The 11,206-nt window shown below is 39.5% G+C and overlaps 1 protein-coding gene across 1 annotated transcript; it reads right to left on the reverse strand.

Annotated features, from left to right (window-relative positions):
- Positions 1 to 3,646: 3,646 nt before the first annotated feature.
- On the reverse strand, positions 3,647 to 11,005 carry KCNG1 (potassium voltage-gated channel modifier subfamily G member 1). Its single transcript, XM_008497856.2, has 3 exons — positions 10,785 to 11,005; positions 4,980 to 5,784; positions 3,647 to 4,470 (listed from the first exon to the last, which is right to left on the reverse strand). The coding sequence occupies exons 1-3, from the start codon at positions 10,787 to 10,789 to the stop codon at positions 3,700 to 3,702; spliced, it is 1,581 nt and encodes a 526-aa protein (XP_008496078.2). The 5' UTR covers positions 10,790 to 11,005; the 3' UTR covers positions 3,647 to 3,699.
- Positions 11,006 to 11,206: the final 201 nt, after the last annotated feature.

Here is an 11,206-nt window from a genome sequence, read left to right on the forward strand (position 1 = left end):
TCCTTTTCTTTCTGTATTTTGGTACCCATATAATCTCTTGGATAAATAGATACTAAATTCAGTGTCAAATCTTGCATAAGGTATCCAACAGAACTATTAAAACAGAAAAAACTGGGCCATATTGCAGCAAAATACTGCTAGAAATGAAAATGTGTACTGAATGTGTAAATGGGGTAATTCTCTATACCCAGGCTAGAGTCAGGTTAGGGGTTAACCAACTGAAGACTGAGTAGAGAATTTAATATCTTACCTGGATATTCTGGTTTTATCAGGGATTTTTCTCTCAGTCTCCATGGCTTCTTTCTGTTCTTTCCTGAATCTGTTGGACTCCTTGGTTAAATGGTTAAAATATTTTATAGTTACATCCCAGTCAAATGTGACTGTGTGCAAAGAAAGATGTTTCCCTAATCAAGCTGCTGAATCGGTACCTAGATTGTTCTGTACTGTGATAATTTTATTTCCCAGTAAATGCTTTCTGTCACAGCCAGCTTGCTTCACCTGGCAATGCTCAGAGCTCGGATTCTCCCTCAGCTGCTGCTCACTTCTCATATCGACCCCAGGTTGTTGGCATGCCTGCAGCACACACAGACACAGACCTGTGACAGTCTTTCTATTCCATACGAAGCATATGAAAATGAAAGGAGAGCCTAGCACTTTATTAATCAAAACTGATTCAGCTTCTACTGTTTGAATCCATACTGTACATATTCCTGCAGGATACAGAGGATAAGATAGATAGCAATGCAAGCCTATCTCTACTGGAGACATGCATCACTTTCAGTGGCAATTCAAACAGTGCTTTTGACTTCATAAATACATTAAGTGTTTTTATTGGAACTTTCTTGTTGACTGCACATGCTGTTAAAATGCAAAAAAGAAGTGATAGCTGAGCTGGTAGCTGTCACTGGAAGTAGACAGCTTTTTAATCAAACCATCATTCTCATGAATTTGACTAAAAACTCATAATGTTCTGTAAGGAGGCATAATCATCTTAAACCTTCAGCCTTCGCAGTAAAAGCTGGAACACAGCATGTGGGTTTCATACTAATATTGAGCTCTTAGGAGGTATAGCTGGATTTATTATAGCACAAAGACTACAGCATGTATTACCTCCTGTAAAAAAGATAAGCAAGTTTGTTACAGTGATCATAGTAAAACAGGTTGATAGGCTTACAAGTAACATGTTGCACAGTACAGAATTCCATAGGGATACATCCTGAATGGGTTGTTTGTTCCTGGCTTAGGCAGAACTTGAAACAAGCCAGATGCTTTCACAGGCTTGTTCAACCAACACCCAACCGCAGGGTGATTTTTTTTTTTAATTTTTGGTGGGTTTGTTTATTTGGTTTGGTTTAGTTGTGGTGTTGGTTTTGATTTGTTTTGTTTCATTTTGTTTTGTTTTGTTTCTGGACAAGGACTTCAGAGTCAAGCTATAATTTGGGGGTAAAAAAAATAAAGTTGTACATGAAATAAAAGAGCAATAACTTGGTGTAAAGGATCTGAGAAAATGGACCTTCAGCATAACATGGCAGTAAGCTTAGGTTTTATTTGGCAAGTCTTGATTTCTTGCTATATTCACTTACAGCTTCTTATTTACAGCTCAGCCTGTCAAACACATTCTTAGATAAGCAACTGTTGCTCAGGACTAATCTAATTAACAGTTCTTTTTATAATGAAGGCTGACACAAAAGTAGAAGGATGTATAGCACTTGCATTGAAGCCAATGCTACAGATGATCGGTTTTGAAATTAGGAGTATTTTGGATAGAAAATGTGTCCCTTTTTTGTCACGATGTTCCTGTTTTTTGTCCAACTCTAATTAAAGCTGAAGTACAAGAGAGAAAAGCTGGTTACATTTGTAGTTCTGACACATAGTTAATTGCCAAGAGTTAAGAGTGGTTATTTTAGCATTCTGCAGTAGTGCTCTATAGGCATATTTACCTACAAGAGCCCTAATTACTTAGAAAGTACATTTTAAAAAAGTTTTGGAAATATTCTGTAATAACAAGCATATCAGAACACCTCTGAATTGTATTTAAAACATTTGAAAAGATGTGGGCCTGGCCAAATAGCATATGCTGAGAAACTAATTCTACCTTTTTTGAAAGGACAATGTTTGTGTTCTTGACCATAATTTAAATAACAAAACCATTATGCATTCTGGCATTTCTAGTAAACTGCTCCAGAAATGCCACTAAGCAACACAGTTTCTGAAAATTAAAATATAGAAGCATTGGCAAATGTGATGGGAACTTCTAAATTTCCCTAGCTTTTAGCTGTTAATAAATAAATTTACTAAAAAAAGAGAAGGAAAAAGTGTGAAACTCTTAAGAGTTAACTCTCTTTCTTTACCAGTAAGCACACATGAAATCAAACAAGTGGATTTAATTTTTTTTTTTTTTATGTTCTGGAGTTTTGTCCTGATCTGTTATGCAAGCCAGACTTGTTCCCTGTAAAATAAATGTGAGCTCTGTTAATTAATCTCCATAGAAACTTGAGTGTCACAAACCCATGTGCTCCCCCTGACTTCAGCAGAAGAACCTAGACCAAGTCACATGTGGATAAAGAATACATGGTTGTGTTTTGGGACCTTAATTAAAATTTTCTCATTTACTATGATGTGTATAATGATGGTAAAGGTAGAGTTAATTAAGTCTTAAGTCCCTGATGATTGAGGCCAGGAAATTGTAAAGCTGTCATTACCTCCCCACTCCATGACTCAAATGATATTTTCTTTTTTCCATCATTGGCAACTTCCCACGACCATGTATTTTCTGCTCCTTTTAAAGAACCAAGTGCTGAATGTGAATGGGTAGCTGCAGTACTGATTTGCCAAGTAATGGTGGGGTGTCCCCTGGAAACAGGCCTCTTTTAATTCTGTTACATATCTGAGGTACAGTAAAAACATGGAAACAGATGGTAGGGAACGACTGGCATCTCATCATGCATATTTCATTTGATTTGCAGCTAGTCACCTTTTGACAATAATATTAAATGCTACAGAACTCCCTTTTTTGCTGGGAATACTGCATTCAGTGGCAACAGATCAACACTGCAACTTCAATTAAATTTTGAAGCTGGTGAGCTCTGAGTATTTACATCTTTAGCAAGGTTATGAGACAAACAGCTCGATTCTTTTCTCATATATTTAGGGGTGACTTGCAAACAAAGATGCAGTTGCTGCTGTCAGTGACAAATCTGACTTGATGGTTTTTTCAGAGCACAATGGGACAAACATCTGTGGTTATTTCCATGACACTCTATGGTGTTTTACTGAGGGAGAATTTAGCCATTACTTTTGTTTTATTTACATTATTTATCTACAAGAAGAACAAGAAAAATGGGAGTCTGTTTAATTATTATATACATTGTGATTTGGTTGGAAAAATGTGTATTACAAATGGCAAAACAACCTGTCAAGTACATAATTATAAGTTGGTTTTTTTTTGTTAGAGAACTTTTAATTCCTAACATGCCACTGAATGATCTCAGTGAAAGATCTGTCCTATACATTATACTGCAGGGGGAAGAAACAGAGTAATAATAGACTTCTAAAACCACCTCTATTGCTGGTTAATAGCTCCTTTTCTTAATTTTAATATGCGGGTTACCTCTGTAAAATGCTTCCAAAGCAAATTAAAAGATGGAATCTGATACAACAGAACATTCCTTGACATCAGGAGAAACAGTAACTTAAATTTCATTCATTGTCCTTATTCTCAGAAGAGATAGTGGGGAACAAAATATCACTCCCTTGTGATGCATTGCTTATCTGAGACTTGGTTTTTAATAAGAACTGTGCTCTCCTATACATTATTCTTTCCTGTTCTTGCTTTAGCTCCATGTAGGAGCGTGAAAACGTGTGGAAGATGGAGGTGACTGGAAAGGCCATGAGGAGGATGCCGCTCAGGATGCTGCTCAGTGCCACCACTTGGCCAGGAATGCTCCTGGGAACCATATCTCCGTAGCCTACCGTGGTCATGGTGATGACAGCCCACCAGTAGCAGGCAGGGATGCTGGTAAACTCCTGTGAGTCTGCCATCTCGTTCTCAATGACGTAGAGGAGAGGTGCAAACAGCGCGATGGCCACGCAGAGGAAGAGCAGCAGGAGCCCAAACTCCCGGGTGCACCTGCGGGCGGTCAGCCCCAGCGTCTGCAGCCCCAGGGAGTGCCTGGCCAGCCTCATGACATAGAGAATCCTCAAGGCACGGAGAATACGGAGGACCAGGCCTACTTTGTCCAGGTAGATGCTCCCAGAGCTGGGCTTTTTGTAGCCCACTGAAGTGGTGTCCACTAGCAAGGTGATGTAGTATGGCAGGATGGCTACTATGTCTATCAGGGTTAAAGGTCTCCTCAAAAATGCAAACTTGCTCTTTGCCTGGATAAATCTTAGCAGGAACTCCAGAGAAAACCATGCCACACAGACAGACTCCACAATGAATATATTGTAGCACATCTGGGAACACTCACCCTGCAGGAAAAAGGAGGAGTTTGTGAACGGCACAGTAGAATAAGTATTTTAGTTGGTACAGTGAAAGGAAGAGAGGTTTCTGTGCTGGTTTTTTTAAATCCAAAATGTTAAAGGGATTAACTGTTGATATGGGGAAACACATTGACAAACTGGAGGAAATGAAACACAAAACTTAGAAAGGAACTACTTATTTCACAGGAGATATTGCTCCTGAGATTATTGAGATATAGAGCCTGAGATATTTCAGGCTTTCTTAATAGCAAATACAAATCTTAACAAGGTAATAGAGGCTCATACAGAACAGTGCACACTATATTTTCTCTGGACATAAAACTTGATGTACTTAATTCTCTTACAAGTAACTGAACAGTGTCAGGTAGGATTTCATAATTTTTTTTGTTATTTTTCCCTCACTAAAGACAGATGCAAAATCCCCACTGAAATCAGATCTTGTACTTGTTCTGGTCTTCCCAGCACATACCATTTTCCATCCTAAAAAGCTAACTTACCTTTTCCTCCTCCTCCCTCAGGTCAGGCATGGTGCTGATGGATAAGTTCACTGCTGTAATAGTTACAAATAAAACAGACAAACAAGCAAACACCTTTCCAGGCAGGCCAGACTGGGGCCTTTCTACCATGTCTTGCAATTTTTTCATGCACAAGCCAATTTTTGTCTCCTCTACTGTTTGACCTGTTGTTTCATTTTCTATGAGGTCATCCTCCCGTTCATTTATTTCTGTGAACTCCTCCATTTTTTGCAGATATCTCCTTTTACAACACCAGTCCAAGTTGTCTTCCTCGATGCCCCAGTAGAGCAGCTCCTCTTGGAAAGACAGTGCACACATCTCATGCAAGAGCCGAAGTTTTCCAACCCTCAAAAAGGTCAGAATTGTCCTGAATGCCCCTGGGTTGCGGTCAAAAAAGAATTCATTACATGTCACATCGTAATCATCACAGATGTTCAGAATGTCATCAAAATTATTACAGAATTTTAGCTGTCCCAAACGTGTCAATGGGAATTCATCGAGCGTTGTCCATGGGAGCAAATACTTAATGCCCCCTACGTTTATAATAATGTGATGCTTCCGATCATCAGGGTGAAAGCCTTCCAGGAGATCTTCTTGAGGGTGAATTAGCTTGGCTCTTTGGTAAAAGACTCCCTTAAGGCTTTCTGTCTCTGGAAAAAATGTGTGGTTGAAGGAAGTATCTGAAGCACAGCTCAGGGCACTATAGTCATAGTCCGAATTTTCTCCAGGTCGAAGAGTCATCTTGGAAGATAAATTCACATCACTTTGCTGCTTCTGCAAGTGTCTCCTGGAACAAAAACCAGATATATGGGGTGAGTGAATGAGAGATTGTTTTTAAGTTTGGAACAAATATACTTATTTGAGCGCAAAAACATTTATGGCCAATAAAACCAGACAGAAAACAGCAGTGGCACAATATGGTCAGAAAATCTTTCTGGTGAGGCTAGGTTTGTCCATCTGAGTAGGACTGACTTAGTGGAGGGCTGCTTCCTTGTTCGGAGGTTCTGCTTGGTATATCTGTCAGACTGAGGGGCCTCTCCTGTCTCAGATACAGAGATTACAGTTCCCAGTGGATATAGAGGGAAACCAGGAACAATTCCTGCATGTGTCAAGATATTCGTGATTCAGAATGGAAGTATAAAAATTATCACATAAGAACACAGAATTCAAGTGGGCTCTGTAGAAAAGGAAATTGCATATTTTTACTTAACTATTACAAATAAAAATCCTAAGTATTTTAGTACCTATTAAGAATATAGAAAGCATCAGAAGTCAGCTGTTGTGTAATTCAGTCAATACAAACTTCTAAAAAGCAATTAGTAGAAAACCAATTTCTAAAAAGCCATATGGAAACAATTTTTTTTTAAAGACACCCCCCCCATATTTATGATCACGTAAAATGTTTCTATAGAGTTTATATACATTCAGCAACATGGCAACTCCCTTTTTATGGTCTCATTTATAAAAAATACTATTGTATTGAAATACTATTTCAGTTATAACAGACACCCTATATGCAGCAAAAGTTCTCTGTCCTTACAAGGGATTGAACAGTAGCTGAGAGCCCTGGTGACTACCTTCACCTCTTATTATAGGAAACCAAAAAGTTCTTAAGATGACCTTGAAAATCACATTCACATTCTGCTCACACAGAGCTTGTGTGAAGTCTGTAGAATTAAGTGACCACCAAGTTCCAATAGGTATAAATAATAGGTCCTGGGAATATTAAGCTTTTTGCCTCCCTAACTCACTGCATTTTAGAAGTCAGACTGAAAGTCTGCTTATACACAGAAGAGTGGGTCAGAACTGCTTCTAGATCTTCCAACTGTAGAGGCAGCTACAGCTTGATGTGTGGAATTGCTGCATTTCATTTGATAAGAGTATTTATTTATTAAGTATATTGTACAATAAATAATTATTAATAATGCACAAGTATTTTGACTTTCTAGCCTTAAGTTCACAGGAAAGTAATAAATATTACATGTGACTGGCTGCAGCAGCAATACATAGTGTTGTTCCTTTCCTGGCTGTACTTACCTCCTGCACCCTGGGGATATATGCCCTGCTAGGGTGCCTTCCTTAAACACGAAACTGTCCTTTTCAGAAATAGAGGTTTGTAAACCACATCAATACTGTTACATACCTATTATAGAAGAAAAGTCCATAAATACACAACAGCAAAGTACTCAAAACACAGCTGCACTTTGGTTTAGGAAAAGAAGCTTTCCTTGCTGCAATGGGATTTACAAAGCTGCTTTCAATAAAATACTATCTTTGTCCTGCTCCTAAACTTCCCAGAGGGGTTGCCCTGAACACAGCAGTTCCTTACAGACTCTTACAAACAAGTGGCCTCAAGTGAACTTTGGATGGAGTGGTGTTTCGAGGTTATCTGGAATTCTCTTTCGTACAAAAGGAAATCATTAATTTACTTACCTTTAGGGCATGTGGATAAAGAAAGCCTATGGGAATAAAGAAGAATGGACAAGGCATGATTCAGATGTTCCAAGAGCCTGAGGTATGTGAAGAAGTATTTTTTGTCATCTTGCCTCTATCACAAAGTGGGATCTCTGTTACTATTGCTAGTGCCTTGAGAACAGCTATCTGGCAACAAACTACTTCTCCATGCCAGAATCTTAACTCTGTTTAGCTTTCAGTGCCTTATCACCACATACATGCTAGTATCTCTGTGTTGCTCTGCCTTTGCTCTGGAGTTATGACCCTAGGAATCCCCATGGCAGGGAATGGGTAATTCTCATCTCCTCAGGAACTAAAGGTGGGTGTGAAGAATGACAAAATTGCACAGACCTGCACTCAAAATAAACTTCCATTCAGTGTCAGTTTGTCTCTTGCCTCAAGAAAGACTCAGCAAAGGCCTGCTGACCTGAGAGTATTTATTTTTTAAAAGAACATTAATGTGAAATGTAATTGTATTAAAAAGTCACATTCTAGGAAATTCTAGCTAATACTGGGATTCATGTGGAGCTTCATGACAGATAATAGCATTCTGCCATTGCCTACTGTAAGAGCTGCAGGACTCAGATAAATGAAGGGATCTGAGGAGAGTGATAGCTGGAGCAGATAGTGCTAGCTAGAACATACTTAACAGAGGAGTATGGAACAGTTGAACGTGCAATTACCCTGAAATACAGTCCCATCACATGAAGCACTCCTAATGATCTCAGAACTGATCTTCTGTTACTCCCAAGATACCATTAGTATTGCCACTGTGACTTCAAGATGAATGATTGATATGGGAAAACAGGGCTACCTGATGTATGTTTATGTAGGGCTCCTTTTCGTAGAGCAACTGTTGTTTTATTTAGAAACAAGCATTTCTCCCTCTGCCTCAACTATGTCTAAGGCAGGGCAGGTGTGAAGAGAATAGAGATTATGACTGATGTAAGTCTATGGATAAATGGATGCTGTTAACAGTTCTCCCTTCTGTAATGCCAGATGATGTTGGTTAGCAGCAACTTATCCTCTGAATCTCAGCCAGGAAAAATGAGAAGGCAGCTCATCACTGTCACTAGTTTGATCTCCCACTGCATCCATTGTTGACACGATGGGAAGAAATGGAGAGAGAGAAATGTAAATGTTCTGCGTGTGTCAGACACACGCTGTAACCCTGAGGCATCAACTGTGAAACAACAGAGCAAAGAAAAAATAATTTATTTCTTTGCTTCAATTTTTCAACCTGTGCAAGACTATATATTGCCCATATTAATCCCCTGTGCAACATAGTGAATGACTGCAATTCTAAAAAGTGGCTCCTTCTTTTTCCAGAATTGGCAAGCCCACAGAAGCCATGCAGGCAGCTGTAGTACTTGATGCTGTACAAACAGGCGAAGTGTTTTATTCATACATGGCAGATTGATGACATTGGGAATGGCTGTAAGAAATGTGTTAAGGATTAAAGACAACACACTGAACTATAAAGTCAGAAAAACACATTAGCTTATAGCAACAGTTTTCCTAACAATTAAACAAGATGAACTTTAAGTATAAGCTGTAACACTAAAATTCTCAAATAAAACTGCTCTGCTTAAGTAGGGGCCAGTGGCAAAATCCTTTCCCATATGGGGTAACATTATTCACTTTGAATGCTTTGGAGTTAGTGAAGTTCATCTTTCCAGCTCCTCTGCTGACAATGTGTTCACATCTTGGGCAAATCACTTGCTTCTGAGCATTGTTTTCTATTTTATTTGTAAGCTTACTGGGGCAAGAACTGTCTCCTGCTACATTATACAATCCTGGTAATTGTTCTGGCTTCTAGATACTATGGTAATACAGACTAACTGGCCAATAGCAAAGCCTTTTGGTGACTCTAAATGGTGTGTTGTGCATATGAAGCAAGATATAACATCTCTCCAAAAATCTGCCTTGCAGAAGGTTATATTCTTATCCATTATTTCTGGCGAAGAAATCAAATCAGAAATCTGTACTGCCCTTACTTTCATCTGAAATTCAGGAAGGATGCCAGACTCCTAGACAATGGGAAAAGAATTACTAAAGATGCCTTTCTGAGGAAAAGAAATCACTATCATGAGTACCATGCTAAAATTCCACTGCAAGTGTTGTTTTCCCCCCAGTGTCCTCTGCAGTATTTTGAATTCTGCAGTGCATCTCTGATGTAATCAGAGCTCCTGCAAGGAGTCCTGAGACTGCTCTGTGATGCAGACAATCCAAAGTTGTGCCCGGGTGATAACAAGCATGCAAAGATGTGTAACTCTCCCCTAGACTCTTCTATCAATTTTAGTGACCAGAACTTGTCTCTGTTGCTTTCTACCTTTTGTAACTTAAGTTAAAAAAAAAAAAAAAGTTTCATATTTCAGTGCAGGTTGAATATGAATACAGTAATTAAAAAAAAAATAATTCCTTAAGAAATTGCTTTACAGTTTAGCGGTCCTTCCTTAGTTAAAACAAGCAGTATATTCAAGCACTGTTAAATTCAGATATCTTCTGGCACATGATTTCCATACTGTATCAACACTGTCAGGTTACCCTCCTGAAATACTTTCAGCTGTACTCCTGTAGCCCTTCACATAGTAAGAACTGATCTCAAACTTCAACTTTGCTTGCAAAGAGAACTTCAAGCCAAATCAAAGTCAGATTTACAAAGGTCAATGTATAATTTGAAACAAAGCTACCCTGAAAAACATATAGTCTGAAAAACTATGCTCATAAGTGAATATCGCTGTCCTTAGTCTGGACAATATTATGCTTTTTGGCATCTAATAACAACCTACAAACTGAATTATGACAAATATCTTACTCAGTGTTTGGTTTTATAAAGCTCAAACTTATTCTGCTGATAATAATCCCAAGTGAAATAACTTTGCAGATAACTTACATCCCCAGGAGAATGTTCTGACATACATTAGAACTAATAACTATAGTTGTAGTCCTACTGTGAAATATATTTATGTCAACAGATTTTAGTAAGTCATATTCAAAACAATCTCTTAAACATCTTTCTAAAAAGTAAAGGATTTGCCATTCATTATATAGATACATATTTTGCCACTGAAATGAAGAGACATGTAGTAATGGAAGTATTGTTTTATGCGTGTCTTGTTCCCCCCACCCTAAGTCTTTTCCAATGAAAAAAATTCTGCCAGAAATTACATTCCCTATCAAGAACAGTTAACTTGATGTGTTATTTCCCAATGAACTTAAATCAGTAAATAGATCAACATAAAAGACATTTCTCAATTATTTTAAAATTAAAGCAATAAGGGCCATCGTATTAGGCAAACAAGAAGAAATTTGAAACACAAGCCTCCATACTGCATTGTGGAGCCAGAGGAGTCGGGGACAGGCAGAGCCGGGAAGGGGAAGATCGAGCATCACAAATCGAGCCCGATGGATCAGCCTCGACAGCAGTCAGCCACGACAGGACAGGAGGAAGCAAGGAATGAGCCGAGCGGTCGCTCCCCTTCAGCAGCCGAGCACCCCCCGCTGCTGGCAGGAGCGGCAGCCCGGCGTCGGGGAGAAATGACGGCGCGGGGGGACAGTCTCTCTCCTCCATCCCTCCTGCGGGAGAAAACCTGTTGCTACAACCCGTACACGGACTCGCACGACCCTCCCCGCCCCCTCCCCGCCACGCACACCGCTCCGGGGGGGTACGGCGGGATGCCGGGGGAACCCCTCCGGGCGCCGCCGGCCGGGCTCAGCCTCCCGAGCCGGGGCGATGCCCGCAGCCCCGCGGC

The sequence above is a fragment of the Calypte anna genome, chromosome 20 (assembly GCF_003957555.1).
Source record: "Calypte anna isolate BGI_N300 chromosome 20, bCalAnn1_v1.p, whole genome shotgun sequence".
Classification (NCBI taxonomy): Eukaryota; Metazoa; Chordata; class Aves; order Apodiformes; family Trochilidae; genus Calypte; species Calypte anna.

Excerpts from the sequence above, each read along its gene's own strand:
- KCNG1 (XM_008497856.2), bottom strand. Across the intron at positions 4,471-4,979 it reads TGAGGGAGGAGGAGGAAAAG|GGTGAGTGTTCCCAGATGTG; the intron begins GTAAGTTAGCTT and ends TTTTTCCTGCAG.